Raw genomic sequence first — 22,114 nt, 5'->3', positions numbered from 1 at the left:
ATTCCGAAAGAAAATTTTCCACACGGTATTTACATAAGAGCTAATGAAAAAGTGTGTTAACGAACAGAAAAATGTTAATGGCGGGTTGAGAACGTTTGGACTTCAGAACCGTTTTGGAAATCCACGTTCTAGTTAGTATTGATTCTTTTCGCGCATATAGTAAATTCTGTCAAAAATCGATTTGTGGAAAAAAAATACAAACATTGCCGTAATTCCGTGTCATACATCCAAATTGCAACTATTAGACGTTGCAATTAATAAGAGTTTTAAATCTAAGGTAATTATTCGATCTTTTTACTTCAATTTTATTCTTATTAGTTACTAATATTAGTGAAATTATAGGTTAAAGATCGGTATAATAATTGGATGATATCAAATACTCATACTTTTACTCCAGCGGGAAAGATTAAAAGACCTTCTTATTCAACAGTCGCAATACGTTAAAGAGTCATGGGATGAAGTTGATGAAAATCTTATTCAAAGATCCTTTAAAAGTTGTGGAGTTTTGACAAATATTGATAGTTCGGAAGATGATTGTATTTTTGATCATGATAGTTTATTGAATAGAGATAACGAAGTGTTAGAAAATTTTGATAACTCAACCGATGAAAATTATGAAGAAGAATATCCCGAAGAAACTAACTACGAGAATAAATGGGACGTTAAAGTTGTTGTTGAAGTTGGTCGGGAAGAAGATAATGACAAAAGTGAAAGTGAGAAAGAGGAAGATGATGGTAATTATGATTACCAAGATTCTGATGATCATGGAAAAATGCGTCATAGACTAAGCGAATTAAAAAAAATATATAAGGTAAATTTTTTTATATTATTTTATTCCATTTTATCAAATAAAATTGCTAATTATTAAACTTGCATATAATTAGAAATAAAGAATCGATTAAGGAGTATATTACTATAAATATATTTGTATTACAATAATGAATAACTAATAAATAATACTCCGTTTTAATAAATAAAGTTGTATCCGGGATTTATATCCCGGGTATTTTACAAATTCTAAGATTTTAAATTGAAGATTTCTATGTAAAGTATCCGGGTACTTTAAAATTCCGATAAATTTTTTTAAAGAGGTACTGTGCATAGGGGGGTACTGTGGCCTGCGATATACGGTAAATACAGTTACGACTAACTTAATGATGTCGAATCTATTTTTTATCAAAATATCGTAATGATATCGTAATGATATCATTGCGATATCTAATCAATATCGATTGTAAACTCCAAGTTTCAGCAAAGATACGATCACTGGCAGTGAAATTTATCCGGGCAATTTATTAAGTCCAATTAAAAACTGTGTTGATTTACCTGACAATTTGTATGAACAGTTGATTACTTATTATAATGAAGTTTATGGTGAAAAGATGGATGTTGAATTTGGCTCCATGTCAAATCTGATCAGTCAAGGTTTACAGAATGATTCGTATGTAGTTGTTCAACTAATAATTAATCAATGCAGAAGAATTTGAGTGGCAGCTGAAATTTTTGGATCCGCGCTAGCACCTCGATATAAGAAAAATTCTTATATTTTAGCAAAATTTACCCAAGATAACGAATCGATAGAATTATACCCAGGAATGGTGCAATTTTATTTCGAGCATGTATTGCAACTTCCAACTATTGGTGAAAGAACGCACAAACTTGCTTACGTCAAATGGTACCTATCGGTTAATGATCATCAAATTAGATTTTACTGCTGAGCTGAACAGGACGATAACCGCAGTGTTAATATTGAACTCTGGAAACTTAATGAATTTTATGAAATGTCTCGTGATAGTATAATTCCAATTCATAATATTTATAGCCGGTTTATTCCTACTAATTTTACAATCAGAACAAATAACAATAACAATAACAGCAGACGGAAGGCGAAAACTTATATGGCAGTAGTACCGATTAATAGGAAGTTCCATTTATAATTTCTATTATTAATAAATCGTAATAAATCAGTTATTTTATTTTATACTTGCCAAGTATACTTAGTGAATATTCATATCAAATGTATTGTCAAATATTATAAATTTGGTAAAATAATGTAATATATATGTATGGTATTATAGACCAACGGATTAATTTATAGTTACCAATCGGTTTATTCCTATTGGATTCAGTTTCACATATAGTAATAAACCAAATGATGACTATTGAATAATTACCTAATTTATTTAAATTAATAAATCCTTTCAATCCGGTTAGCCTAAATTTTTATATAGTTATCAATCGGGTATATGCCCTATTGATTACTAATTTTTGGCTAACCTATTAGTTTAATAGTTACCAATAGGGTATATGCCCGATTTTTTAGCTTTCGACCTGTGAATACGATTCCGATATCGATTCTGACATCACCGATCCATCAAATTACTGACTTCCATATTGAACAATTTTTTTTTATATTTTCTGCAATATGAATTTAACATTATCACCATATCAATTTGGCATTCAAGATGATATTCAAAAAATGTCTGTTAACTCTTTATTAGGTTGTAAAAATTGAAAAATATTTCATACAATAAAAGTATAAAAAAAAAAATTCACCCTGCCACCACGGCCCAGATAAACTTTCGAAATTTGCCACTGCTACCAGCAACTCATGGTAAATTTCGTAAGAAAAAAAAAATTTCAAAATTTTTTTTTAAAAAAAATAAACTATTTATAAATCAAAAAATTTACAATTTCTTCTGGAGAACGAAACTCTTCATTGAACGGCACGACCTCCAGTTCATTTTTACATTCACTACTGTTGCTGCCCAGCTTTCCAGCAGCATATACAATAATTACCCCATCAAAACTGCGATTTTAAATTGGGGCAACTTTTTACAGAATGGCCAAAATACTTACAAATTTTACAGGCCTCTTTATACTGGATGGTTGTAAGGAATTAGCCAGTTGTTGTTCGTCATAGATATTAACACATCTTTCGAAGAATATAATATTCTTGGTGAAGAAGGTGTTGACAGCGGGAGGTAGGGTATAATTTTCGTCACATTGCTTAAAGCCAATAGTGTTACCGTACCGTTTAAATATAATCTCGTGTTATGCCTGTTCAAAATCCGGTTTATTTATTTTTGATTGAACTGATAAGTGACACAAAAAGTTTTTTTGTAATTAAGATGTGTAATTATGACGTATAGTGCAATATAATTGGGTTTGTGAAACTTGAGTATGACTAAAAAAAAAATATTTGATTTCACATGATGATTAACATTAACTGACCAATAAAATTTATCGAATTTTGCATTCGAATTACAATAAGAATGTGGGTTTCGTAAGATTTAGTAAACAAAGAAAAATGGGTAAGTAAATTTGCTTGCTATTCCTTTGTCACAAAGGCTGAATTAAAATATTCCTTTCGTCATGAAAGGCTAAATCTTTGGTTAAAATAATCAATATTCCTTTTGTCACGAAAGGCTAAAATAAGATTCCTTTCGTCATAAAAGGCTAAAATAAGATTCCTTTCATCACGAAAGGTTAAAATAAGATTCCTTTCATCACGAAAGGCTAAAATAAGATTCCTTTCATCACGAAAGGCTAAAATATGTTTCCTTTCATCTTTAACATTCCCATTCCTTTGTTAAAATATGATATTTAATATCCCTTTATTGAAATCAAATATATTATATGAAAAAGTATATATCAAGAATGAATCATTTTTCTTTTTTTTAATATAAAGTATTAATTTATTATTTTTAATTTTATTTAATAATAATATAGGTAAGAAAAGACATGAATGTTGTCGTGATCATAAATTATCAGTTTTCTTCGGTGGTAAGAACACGAAAGAGTTAAAAGGGATAAAATCAAAAGACGTTAAGGGATGGTTAAAGAATAGATTTTCTTACAATTTTATACATGTCAGAAAGGATCCTGATTGGGGGTAATGAAATAAAATAATTAATATATACAATTTTTAATTAATAATTTAATTAAATGAACATTTGTTATATTTAGGCATGGATTTGTGCACTTCGAAAATGATGATGATAAAACTAGATTTTACAATTATGTGAGAAACAAAAAATTTATCGGACCTCTAAGTAAAACAATCATGTTCGCAGAAGCACGTTCAAAAGGAGGAGATGATGATGATTATGATGATGATGATGATGATGATGACGATGATGATGGACGATCTGTAAGCACTATTATTACATTAATGAAATATAAATTAATGAAGGAATTATTACTTATTAAAATTTTTTATAAAAAATTAAAATACACAAAACCAATCACTACAATCCCCGATACAGCCGCCCCTATCACAACCATCACCACAATCATTACCATTACAACAATCACTACAATCCCTAGTACAGCCGCCCCTATCACAACCATCACCACAATCATCACCGTTACAACAATCACTACAATCTCTGGTACAGCCGCCCCTATCACAACCATCACCACAATCATCACCGTTACAACTACCGTTACAACAATTACCACAATCATCACCGTTACAACTCCCACCACCACAATCACCACAATCATCACCGTTATAACTCCCACCACCACAATCACCACAACCATCACAATCACAATTACTAGCTTACAATATTTTTGAAGTTAAAATTAATAGGTATTAATATTAGTTTATTTATATTAATATTAATTGTTTTTATTAATATTTTATTTACTTTTTTTTTGGTAAAGCTGTTTAATTGTAGATATTTTTATTTTTAATGTGAAAAATCTCTCTGTTGATGTAAATATTAATAATACGAAACTCATATTTGTCAAATTTGAGTACGATTTGCCAAAAGATCCTGAGGGATCCAATTGCCTATTAAGAGAAGCAGTTTTTCCGGACAAGGAAGTTATTCTAAATCTGGAATTACCCAAAAGGCAAGTTTATATATTAAATTAGTAAAATTGTAATTTAATTTATAATTTAAAAACTAATAATTTTTTTTAAAAAATTTTTTTTTTAATTAAAAAAAAAAATAGTATAGACACGGAAGAGGAAATTACCGTCAATTGCGGACGAGGAATTGTAAGAATTGAATTAAAAGTATCGCAAAATAAAATCAAAAGATTAAAAGTAAAAAGATAATATTTGTAGAAATATTATTCTGAATAAAGAGTTCACAATGTTCAAATACGTTAAAACATGCAAATGTAAATAAAGTTAAATTTAAATAAAATTCTCAAATGTCATTAGTAATTTCTATGTATTCAGTTATGTAAGTATTTTAAAGCAATATTATCAGTTATTATTCTGATTTAATGTATACAGTTTGAAAATAAAATGTATAAAAATTGTTTACTAAAAAATTATTTATATTGTCCTACTTTTCATGATCCAAAAATGAATATACAAAAACCCGCCCTCATACTTATTATCTTTTGCATCCTTTTCTCTTCGAGGTTTCCATTCAATAATCACTTCTCCTCTTTTGTATCGTAATTTTCTTCGTGAATGAATTAATTTTCGCTTTTTATCAAGAGGATTTACTTCCGTATCTACATCATCAATATCAGTTACCACTAAAGTAACTTTTGATCAGAATCGTTAAATCATGTGATTGTGATTCCGTATTGTTTCCGGTGTTACCTGGATTTTTTCACTGATCGTGACACCAGAGATATAAGCTGTAGATGTATCCGACTCCATAGACCAGCTTAAGAATACCAAGTCATCAAAGGAAAGGGAAATGGATGCTTTCTTAGATAAGGCGCATAAGAAAAAGCATCAGTGATGAAATGAGAGAAGAGAAGCTTCAGCATGAATCATCTACTCAGATATTTCTAACTCACAGAACCGTTGCCTCTTTCTTTTTAGGATGTTCCTTTTCCATACATAATTCCCATTCTTTGATTTCTACTTTGCTTCTTCCTCAGAGATCGGTTGAGACAGAACTGAAATAATCAATGTAGAGCAAGTTTGATAAAAATCAAATTGTAGAACAAGGGCTAATACGTGAATTGTCTTCATCCATACCGCCTGAAGATACCGAAACTATCTTGTTTCTAACTTTGGCTTAGTTCAAATCACTCGCTCTCTATTCGTGTTTATATTAAAGTAAGTTGCTCTCTGTTTATAGTAGAAGTTAATTATTAATTATACGACTTAAGATGTTTGAGAAGGTTCAAGGAAAAGATAACTCGTAGTATTATGATATTAATGCAAACAACTTTTTTTGCAGAAAAAGTTTTTTTCGGTAATAGGTATAACCACGATATAGAATTTTTAAAAAAAAGAAAAAAATTGAAAAAAAGATTAATTTTACTCGATAATCACAATGTCCGTCATTATATTGATCAAATTTTTTTCTTTAGAAAATCTATTGAGATCAATGGTAAAAAAGAAACTTATTTTCGAAATTAATCATAACAATGTGAGAAAAATATTAATTTTACTTGGCCATGATTTAATCACAATATCCATCATTATATTAATCATATTTTTTTTTCTCCTTAAAAAAATTTGTATCATATGATGTAATAATTTTACTTGGCCATGATTTAATCACAATATCCATCATTATATTAATCATATTTTTTTTTTCCTTAAAAAAATCTGTATCATATGATGTAATAAGATCAATGGCAAAAAAGAATTTTTTTTCTTTTCGTAATTAACATATTAATCATAAATATAATTATGATGCAAGAAAAAGATTAATTTTTTTCGATCACGATGTGGTAAGATCAACGCAAAAAAAAGGGATAAAAAAAATTTTTTTTTTTATTCAATTAATTATTTCTTTTTTTTTATATTTAGATATTTGTTTTTTTTTTTGACTTGCATTTTTTAACTATCATTAAAATGTCTTCTCAAGATTTTGATAAAGAACAAGGAATTCGTAAAAAAGGCTCGCTTATTAAACATTGGCAGCCATCGCAACCGCAATATCAACAACCTCAGTCTCAACAACTGCAACAATCTCAACCCCAAACTCTATTTCAGTGGCCGCGACAACCTCAACAATTTCAACAATCTCAACCTCAACAATTTCAATGGTCGCAACCACCTCAATCTCAATCTCAATGGCCTCAACAACTTCAACAATCTCAACCTCAACAATTTCAATGGCTGCAACCACCTCAATCTCAATGGCCTCAACAACCTCAACAACCTCAACAACCTTCAATGGTCGCAACAACTTCAACAATCTCAACCTTAATGGTCGCAACACCTCAATAGCTATAAGAGTATCAATCGTTGCCGCTACCTCAATCATCGCTCTATCATCTATCATCGCCTCAAATTGGTCAAGAAGAAATAGGTGACTTATAGTTGATATTCAGTATTCTTTCTTTTTATGATATGAATAATTCACTTACCTTGATATCTATCTAATAATTGTAGACGAAATGTTAAAAAAGAAAGAATTGAGAACATAACAAGTAAAGCGTCAGATCATCTTGCAATTAAGTAGTCGGTTTGGGCTTGTTTTCCTGAATACGTCAATATGGTTGCCAGAAGGCAATATAAGAAAAGCCAAAGTCCTATATTATCAACAACTCCGATGGAATCTTCTCCAGCTAGTTCTCCATATTGTTCTCCGCGTTTGGAAAATGCACAAACACGTACTCCCAAGGTAAATATATTTACGTATCATTATAATAAATCTGTAATATTTATAATTCATATATTTCGAACCTATTTTAATTTTATTATAGAGACGAATTTGAACTACTACTATTAATTAATAATTGGAGTTACTTTGTTAAAGACCGTCACTACCCAGAAGTCCTTCCCAAGAGCAAAGATCTAGTAAATAAAGTCAGAAATAGATGAGCGAATTATTAGAAAGCAACGTTATAGTTCCCTCCCAAATGGGGATCAAACATCATATACGTTGAATTAAGAGCATTATTTCTTCGTACAGCATCTTGACCATTCTGCTAGGAATTTAAGAGGAGTGAATTGTGGCCAAATATAGGTAGCGCGTATCAAAATAGTAGTAGTATTAGTGCTAATTTTCGCAATCTTCCCCTTGAAGTTTTGGCTATATTTCATCAGTGGTTAACGTGTGTTTCAAATTAATTACCTGAAGAAATGAAAAAAGCTCTTCGAAATGTTGTTGGATTATATGTTTAATTAAAAAAAAGATGATAAGACAGCTCGTAGCTGAAAAAATAAATGTTGCAAGATCATTGGACTTATCTCGCTATTATATAGGCGCTGATGTTCCGTTGATAATGAAGAGAGTAGTAATGATGAAAGAAAATCACGATTGCGAAATAAGGTATATTGTGTATTATATGTTTTTATTATTATATATATTTATATACGTGGAATTATCAGTTTTCACATTGTAACAATTTTTTAATATCTATAATTTTTCTGAAAAATCTTTTTTGAACGTAGGAGGGAAAGCAAAAAAAAAACCATGGGGATGTCTTCGTGATATACCGCTTCGATATTAGCGATATCAAGATTTTTTTGATTAATTATAGGTTTGTATCACGTGAAGTTCAATATTCAAGGAAATTTTGTAATATACCACATGATGCTTTTAGTAATAAAATAAACAAAAGTCTAATTTTTTGCAAATTAATTTTTTTTTTGTTATAATTAAGGATGACGGTTATGATATTGCGAACATTACGAATTATGATGTCTAAATTTTTGCAATTTCGCAATCGCATTTATTCTGCAACGTTACAATTATTCCGCAATACCATAATTAATCACAGTTAATCTGCAATATCGTGATTAATTAAACTGGAGGTAATCACCAAATAAAAGCAAAGACAAAATTACGAACATACATCAATTCAAAATTTTAACAAAAAAAACAACAAATTGGAAAAGAGATATTTTGATGCTATTGACCGTTCGGTTACTAAAGCTTTTGATATGAGTATTGAGTAGCATCCCATTTAGTGTTATTGAAAACCTTGGTTTATTGATATGATTAAAACTTTACAACCAGCGTACAACCTACTACCAACTCGACAAATTTTAAGTGGAACGTTATTACAAGCTGAATTGGCTCGTGTAAATTTACGAATCTATAATGAATTAGCTAAGAAAACTAATTGTACGATTGGTAAATTTCATTATTATTTCTTTATTAATATTCTGATTTTAATTTTGTTTCTTCTATTTGTTATCTATTCTAAGATTCACATGATCATTTTATCAGCTCTATGGGACCACACCGCCAAATTATCTCTCAAAATCATCCATCAATTCTCGATATACGGTGCATTGCACGCTGCGTTAATTTAATCAGTTCTGACATGATTAAATGCGCAAATGTAATCTCACAAGATTTTTCAAAAATTCGGCTATAGGCGCGGCATTACTTAAAGCGCTATTCAATTAAAAAATATACAAGGAGAAGGTCTAAAATTGTACGTGGAGACAAGGTGGATGACGGTATATGAATGCACAAGCTCAATCAGGCGTTAAAAGATGCTTTGCAACATTGTATTCTCTAAGTCTATTAAGAAGAAGTTACTTTTTGAGATAACTAATGTATATTACTTAAAAATATTACTTAATTGAATTCTAGATAATCACAAATAAAATCAATATTGAGAAATCATGGATTTTTTGACGATATTCGTATGTTTTAAGGATGCAATGTTAAAATTAGAAGGTAAAACGCAACTCTATCAGTAATAGCTTCTCAAAATCGCATAAAATATCAGAATTTTATTTTATTAATATGACAGCACGTTATACATTTAAAAGTTTTTTATTAATTTGTAAAAAAATAAAGTTTAATATTTACGGTATTGCGAATGAGTTGCGATACCACAAATGAGTTGCGGCAATGAAGTGACGATATCAAATCAATATCGTAAATACGTCTTTTTTTTTTATTTGAAATTACCGACATCGTAATGATATCAAGACTGTGCCGATTAGATATTTTTGAATAGATATTGTCATGATATCTCAGCGATAAATTGGGGATGAAGTGACGATATCAAATTAATATCGCAAATACTACATCTTTTTTTTTGAAATTACTGACATCGTAATGATATCAAGACTGTGCCGATTTGATATTCTTTTGAATAGATATCGTCACGATATTTTCGCGATAAATTATGGTAATAATGTGACGATATCATATCAATATCGTAAATACATCTTTTTTCTCCCTGAAATTAACAATATCGTAACGATATCAAGACTATACCGATCAGATATTCTTTTAAATAAATGTTGTCCCAATATTTTCGCGATAAATTATGGTGATGAAGTGACAATATCAAATCAATATCGAAAATACTACATCTTTTTTTTTTTAAATTACTGACATCGTAATGATATCAAGACTGTGCCGATTTGATATTCTTTTAAATAGATATCACCACAATATTTTCGCGATAAATTATGGTGATGAAGTAATGATATCGAATCAACATTATAACAATATCATCACGGAAATTGATACCATTATGACATGAAATTTATATCGTATCCATATCAATTCAACATCGCTCAAATTTTCAAGGTTTCTGTAAAGTATACTATAAAACACTTACTATTGTGTAAATGGCAGGGGATAAATCAATTATCTCCTGGCTAATTGGAATAGTAAAATTTTACTTAGAATCAGAACATGATTGGCCTTTGGCTGATCATTTATCCAATCCTAGTAAAATTTTACTTATTCCTAATTAGCCAGGAGATAAGTAATACATACACAGGCAATCTTGATAAATCGGATCAGTTGGTTCCAGTAAAAATATCCGATATATCAAGACATCCGATATATCGAAAAAATCTCGCCAAACCGGATTTATATAAAAATATATGAAAAATCCGAAATACCAAGAAATCACGTGATTTTTCGTTCAAAATTTTCGAAATTTTATTCAAAAATGAATATAATTTTATTATTATAAAAGAACTATCTGTCATACATTAAAATCAAAATATTCATTTAGTTTACTTTGCCTTTTTTCATTTATATTATCAAAAAAGATCCTTTTTTTCAATTTAATTAAATTTTTCATTTCTAAATTACCAATTTCTAAATCTTTTTGTTGAATATATTTAATTACATTTTCAATGCTATTTAACGCAACTATTGTAGAGATTTCATCTTGCTCCTCTTCCTCTTCAATTTCCCTTTCATTTGTTCCCTTTACAACGTCAACAATTTCTTGTAATGATAATTCCTCTTCAGCAGATGCTCTATTATCAATATTAATATAGTCATTCACAGCTAAAGGATCTACGAATTCTAACTCATCAATTAATGATTGTAATTCATGTCCAATATTATCTTCTCCATAATCGGAATTGTCTGAACATTCAGAATCTTCCATATTATTATTGGGAAGGATTCCAGATTTAGCCCAACTGTTAAGAATTGTTTTTTTAGATACTTTTTTCCAGGCATCAGCAATTAAATTGATTGAATCAAAAATATCAATTGAGGGTGGAATGGGGTCTCCCTCTTCATAAAAATCATAAGCTTGAATACGATTTTGACATAGCAATTTGCGATATTGTGCTTTTAAACTATAAATAATGCCTTGATCTAATGGTTGAAGAAATGATGTTGTATTTGGTGGTAAAAAATGAACCTTAACATTTGAAAGACTATTGATGTTCTCAGATTCATGACATCTAGCATTATCTATTAGTAAAATAATATGCCGATTTTCTCTAAGCATTTTGGAATTTAATCTTTCAAGATAATGTTTGAAAATACTTCTTTGCATCCAAGCTTTAGAGTTCCAATAATACCAAACAGGGAGAGATCTTTTTTCAATTCCCTTTAATGCACGTGGTGTTTCATATTTATGAATAAAAACTAAAGGCAATCTTTCATCACCAGAAGCATTACAAGTTGCCAAAATACTAACACGTTCTTTAGGACGTTTTTTACCAAGTACAGGATCATGTGCTATTGTTTTGGATGGTTCTAAACGCCAAAAAAGAGCAGTTTCATCACAGTTCCAGATATCTTTTAGTTCATATGCTTGAAGAATTTCTCGTAATTCAGCTCTCATTTGTGGAAGTTCATCAATAGGAGCACTGCCAGCTTCTCCTTTTTTTTTATATGTATGCAAATTATTTCTCTGTTTAAAGTTGCTTAACCATCCTGCAGATGCTGAAAAGTTGGTGATATCAAGTAAGTTAGCACACTCTACTGCTTTTTGTTGGATAATAGGCCCATTTATAGTTAAATTTCTTGAAATTTGTTGATCAACCCAAATGCTCATTACTTCTTCTAGTTGTGGATAAACACTAGATTTTTCACGAAAATTATTTGCATTTGGCAAAGTGGTATCAATGGAAAGCCAATGTTCTGATCTTTTTAAAATATCGGAAACTATGCTAGTGGAAATTCCATATTGTGCTGCTAATTGAACACCACTAAGTTTTTGATCTCTTTGTTTTTCGCAGAGTTCTTTCTTTTGAGCTAATGTTAAAGATTTCTTCTTTTTATTATTCGTATCTTTGTTTTCTCTCATGCTAAAGTATATTTTGAAAAAAAAACAGTGAGAAAAATTGTTTGCCTAATTAATAAATGATTGACATAATTATTTCGGACTCCGAAAAAATTAATACGTCATATCAAGATTTTTTAACTATAGTTGATCTAGAATAAAATCCGATTTACGAAATATCGAGATTTTACTAATAAAGTCCAATATATCAAGACTGTTTTAATATAGATGATTTGGTTCCAGAAGAAAAATCCGAAATAGTGCCAAATCCGGTTTATCGAGGATCCGATTTATCGAGATTGCCTGTGTAAATTGTATCAATTTTCGCAATCTCTTTATTAACCGATTAAAATAAATAGTTTAATTTATCTAATTGTGGTAATATTCGCACAATTCAATTCTGATGTATACAATAATTAATCGCAAAACCAATTGATCAAATTCTCTTGCGAACCAACTGATTGATATATTTTAAAGAATTAATTGTAAATAAGCTAACTGATTGATGTATTTTGAGGAAATTTTGATTACAAATTGACAGATTAAAGATGACAAAATCAAAGAAGCATTAATAAAGATCATACGAAAGTTATTGATAGTGCATCTAAAACTAGAAAATTTATCAAATGCAATTGTTTGTTGCATTGTGGTGGTGGTAAGTTAGTGGATCCCAGAACATTCAGAAGACATCAAGAAGAAGTTAACTGAACTGACTTCAAACAATTATTGCTTCTGGATCTCAGAATTCTTCTTAACTAAAAGGTACTAGGAACGAACTGTATAGTGTAGAATCATCTCCAGATGAAAAAGGAAAAAAAGAATTAGAGTGGTAGAGAATACATCAGATGATGATGATGGCGATGATAATGATGATGGTGATGATGGTGATGAATCTCCCGATGAAAGAGGAAAAAAAGAATTAGAGCGGTAGAATATTCATCAGATGATGATGATAAATCACCTCTAAGCGATAATGAACCAATGCCAGAGAGACCAGGAAGACGAAAGCGTACCAATAAGATTGATGATATGATTCCTGATGATGACGATAGTGATGATTCTTTGACCGACAGGTCTTTAACAGAAAGTGACGCTACCGAATCTTTGACAGAAGATAATGATGAGGCTTCTGAGGTATCTGGAGATGATGACTGTAGTTTAAGTAAAGATGAAGTTCTGATCGAACAATTTACAGCTTCCGATTTTGATAACTATGATTATGAATCAGATCTTAAAAATCTTGACACAAACATTGACTTTAACGATTCGTGAATACTTTTGTGGATATTCAAATATCAGGCGAAATTTCGTCTTCCTGATGTCGCTATCGATAAACTTATTAAATTTTTTAAGATAGTTTTATCAGATGCTGATAAATGACGATTTAAAAGATTCTCTACATCATCTTATTTGGCAAAAAAACTTTTAAAGATCGTTAAGCAAGAAAAGACATATGCAGTATGTCTAGATTGTAATACTTTGTATAAAGTTTCAGAAATTTTGACACAAAATCAAAATGTAGAGTTCAGATGTACCCATGTGGAGTTTTTGAATCATCCAAAACACAGCAAAAGACAAGCTTGCGAAGCAAAATTAACAAATAAGGTTCCGATAGTTAAGGGATTTGCCAGAAAACCTAAAATGTTATTTCTGGTACCTTCTTTAAAGACCCAAATAATATCGATGTATCAGTGCCCAGGTTTTGTAGAGTCACTTCAAAAATGGACAAATCGGGTTAATATAGCAAATTTATATACCAATATTTATGATGGAGAAGTATGGAAAACATTTCCGTCTTCCCTAAACAACCCGGATACTTGATTTTTTACAAATGAGACAGCCGATTCTAATCTTAAGATCATGATTAATTTAGACTGGTTCCAACCATTTAATTCGTCAGCTTACAGCTCTAGCGTTATCTATGGAGGACCCCGAAAAATACATATAAAGGTCACATGTAAGTTTGCTTAACCATATTAGTAAAATTTCCAAAAGTCAAAATTTTATTTGCATAAATTTTAAGATTTTTTAAAAGGTTATATATATAGTTTGCGTAATAACAATCATTTTTATATATGTCATATATTTTAATTTGCGTAGTCAACGGTATTTTTTAATAAAATATATATATACAGTCCCCTCCCAAAAGTATTCGCCCTCGATTTTTGTAATTTTTTTAAAATTGTGCATAATAAATTTATCCAATTTTTTTTTTAAACGAAAGTATTTGATTATAGCTACATTGCACATGATTGCAGATCATTTATTATATAAACACGTGATGAAACTATAAAACATAAATATTTACCCTTTTTAACGATTTTCACATACTTTTTTTCACACAGTTTACTCATGCCAAGAGAAAGAGAACTCTCACCTTTTGAGCGTGGTCAAGTTATTGGAATGTGTAAAGCTGGAAAAAATCGTTTGACAATTAGTAATTATTTATGGAACGAACTTGAACAAAAAATACGAAAACGCCATACACGGCCAAAAAATCTTAGAGAACTTGAAATGGCTTTACAAGAAGAGTGGAGGAGAATTCCATCTGAAGTTTATATTAATTTAATTGAAAGTATGCCTAAACGAATTAATGCATGTATCGAAAGCCAAGGATGGCCTACAAAGTATTAAATATTAAATAAATAATAAATAAAAAAATATTTTTTTTATTGGGCGGATACTTTTGGGAGGGGACTGTATATATAATTTCAGCAGTCTTCTACTAATTAGCAGCATAACGCCTTGAAATTCCAGCGATTTTCTATTAATTAGCAGCATAACGCCTTGGAATTCTGGCGATTTTCTACTAATTAGCAGCATAACGCCTTGGAATTCTGGCGAGTTTCTACTAATTAGCAGCATAACGCCTTAGAATTCCAGCGATTTTCTACTAATTAGCAGCATAATGCCTTAGAATTCCCTAATAAGCAGCATTACACATAGTATAATACATAAATTTTTGAAAATACGTAATTGACGGCTAATCTGATTGATAATAGATAATTTTTTTTTTAATTTTTTGACTTTTAACAGACCGTTTTATTAAAAGAAAAAAATAAAATAATTTTTTTTTGGTCTGTAACAAACCGTTTTATTCAATAAAAATTTTTTTTTGGCCTTTACTGTTATATTTTTTTAACAACAGGCCATTTTATTAAAAAAAAATATTTGGTTTAGAATGTTATTAATATTCCTTTTTATTATTTTTCTTTAAAAGCAACTTCTTAAATCTAAAATTTATTATTTTAGATACCAATATCTTGGAAAAATATGAGTTAAGAGAAAAGTATAGTCAATTTTTTTGGGAATATTACCATACTAATATTCCTTTTACTTTTTTCTTAGGAACTTGGAATTCAGATTGGAACTCCAATGCTCACTGTAAATAAAGAATTTTTTAGCTTTATTTTATTTATTTTAGAAGTATTATTAGTTTTTTCTATTAGAAATGGTTTTTAGATTAAAACTAAACTGAAATTTTTAGTAAGTTGAGAATAGGGTGGAATTTTTTTTGTTTTATATGTGAAAGTAGTATTAATATTTTTTTTCTTTAGAAATAAGATTTTCTTTTAGAAATGATTTTATAAATTATATTGACTTTTCTTTAACTTTAAAATGTTATCAATATTCTAAGTTTTTGTTATAATTTATAAAAAAATAATGAACAATCTTTTTGTTTTAGTGTTAATACTTGAATTATCAAATAATTAAATATAGTAGTATAAATAAATATGTCAGTACAAATTAATTTATGCAATTTGGCATTATGCTAGCAATTGAAAATCAATTATACTGGAAGTATATTCTAAATACAACTAATTAAATTAAAAAAAAAGCCATGATTTCATTTTTTTAATATACAAATGTCATAAAAAAAATTTGCTTATTCTAATATAAATTATAAAGTCAGAAGTCAACTTTGCGTATTGATCTTAGTAAAAACATTTGCTTATTTTAAGGCAAAATTTTGCCAATCATCTCTAACTTTTATATGTATTTTTTGGGATCCTATCTATGGAGTCATATGTAATCTTCCCCGTGATATTAGATTTAAACGAGAAAACATGCTATATCTTGGATTTCTACCAGGACCAGAAGAGGTAAAATTACACAAGATAAATCATTATCTTAGTCCAATTGTTGACGAATTGTTAGAATTCTGGGATGGTGTTGATTTACCTTCTACCGATTTACATCCAACTGGTAAAAGAATCCGAATGGCGGTAATTTGCTGCAGCAATGATATACCGGCTGCTAGAAAATTATGCGGTCATATTTCAGCATTAGTTGGCTGCCATCGATGCTATAAAATAGCTAACATCAGCGGAAGAAAGCTTAATTACGGAGGGTTTGATGACATGACTGAGTGGTAAGGATGGGTCCGCAAATGATTTTCAAATTCTGCAATATTGTGGATTTTGAAGTTGAATTGCGGTTAGTAGCCCGCAATTCCGCAATTCAGTTTTGGCATTTTTTTATATACAAAAAATACCAGAACTAATAGTTTTTTTATACAAAAATGCTGGCTTCTGGCATATTTTTTATTTTTTTTTAATAAAAACGCTGGAACTATGAGTTCTAGCGTTTTCTTTTAATTATTTTATATAAAAACGCCAGAACTATAGGTTCCGGCATTTTCTTTTAATTTATTTTATATAAAAACGCTGGAACTATAGGTTCTGGCGTTTTCTTTTAATTTATTTTATATAAAAATGCTGGAACTATAGGTTCTGGCATTTTCTTTTAAATTTTTTTTATGTAAAAATGCCGGAACTATAGGTTCTGGCATTTTCTTTTAAATTTTTTTTATGTAAAAATGCCGGAACTATGGGTTCCGGCATTTTCTTTTAATTTATTTTATATAAAAACGCCAGAACCTATTGTTTCAGCGGTTTCTTTTAATTTTTTTTTAATTAAAACGCCAGAACTATGGGTTCTGGCAGTTTCTTTTAATTTTTTTTATGTAAAAATGCTGAAATTATAGGTTCCGGCATTTTCTTTTAAATTTTTTTTATGTAAAAACACTGAAACTATAAGTTCTGGCATTTTCTTTTAATTTTTTTTATGTAAAAACGCTGGAACTATAGGTTCTGGCGTTTTCTTTTAATTTTTTTATGTAAAAACACCAGAACTAAAGTTCCAGCGTTTTTTTTTAATTTTTTTTTAATAAAAACGCTGGAACTAAGGTTCTGGCATTTTCTTTTAATTTTTTTTTAATAAAAATGCCAGAACTATAGGTTCTGGCATTTTCTTTTAATTTTTTTTATGTAAAAATGCTGGAACTATAGGTTCTAGCGTTTTCTTTTAAATTTTTTTATGTAAAAATGCCAGAACTAAGGTTTCAGCGTTTTCTTTTAATTTTTTTTTAATAAAAATGCCGGAACTAAAGTTCTGGTGTTTTTTTTAATTTTATTATGTAAAAACGCTAGAACTATAGGTTCCGGCGTTTTCTTTAAATTTTTTTTTAATTAAAACGCCAGAACTATAGATTCCAGCATTTTCTTTTAATTTTTTTTTATGTAAAATAATTTCTTTTATTATTAATAATAAATAGAAATATGTTTTTTTAGTAGTAATTATATTTTATTAAAAAAAAAAGTTTTTTTTGCGGACATTCCACAAATCCGCAAATATTTCACAAATCTGCAAAGTACCACCAAGGGGTGAAGGGGGATCCAACTGAATGTTACACAATATGATTTTAGGTTAACGCAACTGTCCATTTAAGGTTACGCTAATCGCATTTATTATTATATCATAAATTTATATCGAAGTTCAAAATTTTTTATGTTTAGAGTTTTCAAAGAGCCGATGTCTAACAGTTAATTACTGCAAGTGAGAACTATATACTGTAAAAGTTTCGTGGCTTTTAGTGTAATATTGGCTTTCTGAGCTAGCTTTCTAATTAAGTTTAATGAATAGCTTCTTTGAAAAATATCACATTTTATTAATTTTATATAATTTTTATATACTTATTACATCATCTGTTTAGAAACTACAAATTTATAAAGTAACAGATGTTTTACTCCATAAAAATAGCATTTTTTTCAAGCGCTTCTTCAATGAAAAGTGTCTTGTTTTTTAAGTTAGATATGACGATAGGTACCAATTTTTGTTTTCTTTTATAAGCTGTTGATACTCCAAATGTCCGAACCAACTACAATAATTCCGATACTGTGAACATTTTTGCAAATGATTCCTCTGCTCCCTCAAGCTGTGCCCATATACGGAGTTGTTCCAGAGCATGAATAGGGTTGGTCGGCAAGTTCACTTTCTTTATAATCGTAGGGTTTTTATTTTCATTTAAAGCTGTAGTAGGATGATTATGATTCATCACTTTTAGACTTTCTCGTAAACTTGCTGTTCCTTTTTCCGGAATATAGTTATTAACACTCCTCCAAGTTTTTTGACGGCTCTTCATATAGATTAAAACACATCTTTCATAAATAAATTTGCAGTCCTCATTTTCTAATTCAGAATTATTTTCTCCATTTGAAGATTTCAAAATTTGAATAAACGTTTGATTCAAATGTAGGTTAGTTAGAAGACTGTTTTCCACATAACGCAAAATATTTGGTCCTAATTCATTATGTTTTTCAAATAATTTGATCACCAGAGATTCTAAACGATACATAAACTGAATAAATTCAGATCTGGGTATGATGATAGTAGTTTGTGATTTTATTTCTAACACATACTCAACTTTTTCAGTGCAGAGAGATCTAAGTAAAATGCACATAACTGAAAATTTTGGATGTGAATTCATTAAATAATCTCTTTTAATCAACTTAAAGAGCACCCAACTGACGATATAAGAAAATTTAGAAGCTTCTACCTGATTCAAGGTAATAATAGTTTTAGGAATCAAGGTAGGATCTGCTTGCTCTTGTATACTTTTGTTTTCACAATGATCCCCTCTAATCGTTTCTTCTAAAACTCTATTAATAAGAAAATAAGCAACTAGTCTTTTTGTCATGAGTGAACTTTGAGAATGAGGAATTATGATCTCCTGGAACTGCTGAAACCAAATTCCAGAACAGAGATAATTATTCAAGCAAGTTTCCAGGTGAGAAATCCACGTAGTTGTCCAAAGATTTCTCTTTCATTTAGGCATTGATTTTAAAATAATGTTTTTAATATCATTCTTCTATCTTTCCAACAAGGAAATAATTTCATTATTATAGATCAACAAATTAAATAGCTGCTGACGTTCTACTTGAAAAAGAAAAATTTTTTGATTTTGCTGATTAATTTCAGTATTAAAAGATGACGTTGGAATTTCAATTTTTCTCATAAATAAATCATCCATTAAAAGACCTTTGAATATACGTTGTATAAAGGAAGACATATTGGATAAATGCTTAGCATAGTCTAATAGGTTAGAACGAATATCATTACAGTCACCCCTCTCTACAGCGAACCTCGATATAGCGAATAACACGATATAACGGATCATACAGTGTGGTACCGATTTTAAATATGAAAAAAACCTTGATATAACGAAGTTTACTATTATTTACCGTATAACGTAGTACGAAGTAAAGTGTGTGAATTTCTTATATAAAAATGCCTCTCAATATAACGGATTTTTTTTATAACGAATTTTTTTTCAGTTATAACGAAGAATTTCTATAGTTTATAATTAAATGTAATTATTAATAAATATTGATGCATTATGACATTAAATATCACCCCTGTGTTTTATATTTAAATTATGGATCAGGATTGTATCAGGATCGTATCAGGATTAATAATTCTGGCTATTTTATTTAATATTTAGGCAGAATTACATTAATTTACATTAATTCGGTTGTATTAGGATTCGATGTGAATTGTTATTAATTTATATTTATCACAGGGGTAAGGACACTCCTAGTTAAATTAATATATCATTAATAATTTATTTATTATATAGTCAGTTATTGTTAAACAGCATTCCTACAAAAAAAAGGAATTATAATAAACATTTTTATATAGAACACTTCAGGAAGCATTCCCTATAATAAAAAAATAAAAAAAGAACATTAGTAAATGTTCTTAAACGAAATTAAAAGAAAAAATTGAGTTGTCCCACTTACTTCTTATCTCAAGCGTCCATTTCGAAGTCCCTACAATAAAAAAATAAAAAAGAACATTAGTAAATGTTCTTAAACGAAATTAAAAGAAAAAATTGAGTTGTCCCACTTACTTCTTGTCTCAAGCGTCCATTTCGAAGTCCCTACAATAAAAAAAATAAAAAAGAACATTAGTAAATGTTCTTAAACGAAATTAAAAGAAAAAATTGAGTTGTCCCACTTACTTCTTGTCTCAAGCGTCCATTTCGAAGTCCCTACAATAAAAAAAATAAATAAGAACATTAGTAAATGTTCTTAAATGAAATTAAAAGAAAAAATTGAGTTGTCCCACTTACTTCTTGTCTCAAGCGTCCATTTTGAAGTCCCTACAATAAAAAAAATAAAAAAGAACATTAGTAAATGTTCTTAAACGAAATTAAAAGAAAAAATTGAGTTGTCCCACTTACTTCTTGTCTCAAGCGTCCATTTCGAAGTCCCTACAATAAAAAAAATAAAAAAGAACATTAGTAAATGTTCTTAAACGAAATTAAAAGAAAAAATTGAATTGTCCCACTTACTTCTTGTCTCAAGCGTCCATTTCGAAGTCCCTACAATAAAAAAAATAAAAAAGAACATTAGTAAATGTTCTTAAACGAAATTAAAAGAAAAAATTGAGTTGTCCCACTTACTTCTTGTCTCAAGCGTCCATTTCGAAGTCCCTACAATAAAAAAAATAAAAAAGAACATTAGTAAATGTTCTTAAACGAAATTAAAAGAAAAAATTGAATTGTCCCACTTACTTCTTGTCTCAAACGTCCATTTCGAAGTCCCTACAATAAAAAAAATAAAAAAGAACATTAGTAAATGTTCTTAAACAAAATTAAAAGAAAAAATTGAGTTCCCCACTTACTTCTTGTCTCAAGCGTCCATTTCGAAGTCCCTACAATAAAAAAAATAAAAAAGAACATTAGTAAATGTTCTTAAACGAAATTAAAAGAAAAAATTGAGTTTTCCCACTTACTTCTTGTCTCAAGCGTCCATTTCGAAGTCCCTACAATAAAAAAAATAAAAAAGAACATTAGTAAATGTTCTTAAACGAAATTAAAAGAAAAAAATTGAGTTCCCCACTTACTTCTTGTCTCAAGCGTCCATTTCGAAGTCCCTACAATAAAAAAAATAAAAAAGAACATTAGTAAATGTTCTTAAACGAAATTAATAAAAAAAATTGAGTTCCCCACTTACTTCTCGTCTCAGGCGTCCATTTCGAAGTCCAGGAAGTTTCCTACAATAAAAAAAATAAAAAAAGAACATTAGTAAATGTTCTTAAATAAAAAAAATTGAGTTCCCCACTTACTTCTCGTCTCAGGCGTCCATTTCGAAGTCCAGGAAGTTCCCTACAATAAAAAAAATAAAAAAAGAACATTAGTAAATGTTCTTAAACAAAATTAATATAAAAAACCCCCCAGTTCCCACTTACTTCTCATTCTAGGCATCTATTTTGAAGTTTAGAAAGCAACCCTATAAAAAAAAGATTAAAAAAAATGTTAAATTATCGGTAATCAGATCAACAAGTCACATGATCTGTATAACCGATATTCCTATACCGAAGAATTCGTTATACAATACCGAATAATTCGTTATAGTGTTAACGAAGTTGCTTATAA

At 29.2% G+C, this 22,114-nt stretch overlaps 6 protein-coding genes across 6 annotated transcripts; 4 read left to right on the top strand and 2 right to left on the bottom strand.

Moving 5' to 3' along the window:
• Nucleotides 1-43: 43 nt before the first annotated feature.
• Nucleotides 44-890, top strand: OCT59_029038 (uncharacterized protein; the record flags this gene model as incomplete). Its single annotated transcript, XM_066147751.1, has 4 exons — nucleotides 44-131; nucleotides 246-277; nucleotides 398-811; nucleotides 885-890. 4 exons carry the CDS (start codon nucleotides 44-46, stop codon nucleotides 888-890), a joined length of 540 nt encoding a protein of 179 aa, XP_065994431.1.
• A 2,420-nt stretch (nucleotides 891-3,310) lies between these two features.
• OCT59_029037 (uncharacterized protein) lies at nucleotides 3,311-4,520 on the top strand (the record flags this gene model as incomplete). The annotated part of the gene is made up of 4 exons (XM_066147750.1): nucleotides 3,311-3,314; nucleotides 3,733-3,895; nucleotides 3,970-4,153; nucleotides 4,269-4,520. The coding sequence occupies 4 exons, from the start codon at nucleotides 3,311-3,313 to the stop codon at nucleotides 4,518-4,520; spliced, it is 603 nt and encodes a 200-aa protein (XP_065994430.1).
• A 2,267-nt stretch (nucleotides 4,521-6,787) lies between these two features.
• On the top strand, nucleotides 6,788-7,165 carry OCT59_029036 (uncharacterized protein; the record flags this gene model as incomplete). Its single annotated transcript, XM_066147749.1, has 1 exon — nucleotides 6,788-7,165. One exon carries the CDS (start codon nucleotides 6,788-6,790, stop codon nucleotides 7,163-7,165), a length of 378 nt encoding a protein of 125 aa, XP_065994429.1.
• A 6,209-nt stretch (nucleotides 7,166-13,374) lies between these two features.
• OCT59_029035 (uncharacterized protein) lies at nucleotides 13,375-13,665 on the top strand (the record flags this gene model as incomplete). Its single annotated transcript, XM_066147748.1, has 1 exon — nucleotides 13,375-13,665. The coding sequence occupies one exon, from the start codon at nucleotides 13,375-13,377 to the stop codon at nucleotides 13,663-13,665; it is 291 nt and encodes a 96-aa protein (XP_065994428.1).
• Nucleotides 13,666-18,553: 4,888 nt separating this feature from the next.
• On the bottom strand, nucleotides 18,554-19,372 carry OCT59_029034 (uncharacterized protein; the record flags this gene model as incomplete). The annotated part of the gene is made up of 1 exon (XM_025328949.1): nucleotides 18,554-19,372. The coding sequence occupies one exon, from the start codon at nucleotides 19,370-19,372 to the stop codon at nucleotides 18,554-18,556; it is 819 nt and encodes a 272-aa protein (XP_025164560.1).
• Nucleotides 19,373-20,379: 1,007 nt separating this feature from the next.
• Nucleotides 20,380-21,943, bottom strand: OCT59_029033 (uncharacterized protein; the record flags this gene model as incomplete). The annotated part of the gene is made up of 15 exons (XM_066147745.1): nucleotides 20,380-20,393; nucleotides 20,475-20,504; nucleotides 20,585-20,614; nucleotides 20,696-20,725; nucleotides 20,807-20,836; nucleotides 20,918-20,947; nucleotides 21,029-21,058; nucleotides 21,140-21,169; nucleotides 21,251-21,280; nucleotides 21,361-21,390; nucleotides 21,472-21,501; nucleotides 21,583-21,612; nucleotides 21,693-21,732; nucleotides 21,805-21,844; nucleotides 21,924-21,943. The coding sequence occupies 15 exons, from the start codon at nucleotides 21,941-21,943 to the stop codon at nucleotides 20,380-20,382; spliced, it is 444 nt and encodes a 147-aa protein (XP_065994427.1).
• Between the last annotated feature and the right edge of the window lie 171 nt (nucleotides 21,944-22,114).

Source organism: Rhizophagus irregularis, chromosome 8, assembly GCF_026210795.1.
Source record: "Rhizophagus irregularis chromosome 8, complete sequence".
Taxonomy (NCBI): Eukaryota; Fungi; Glomeromycota; class Glomeromycetes; order Glomerales; family Glomeraceae; genus Rhizophagus; species Rhizophagus irregularis.
The sequence above is the reverse complement of the archived record's forward strand: the minus strand, read 5'-3'. Positions and strand labels throughout refer to the sequence as shown.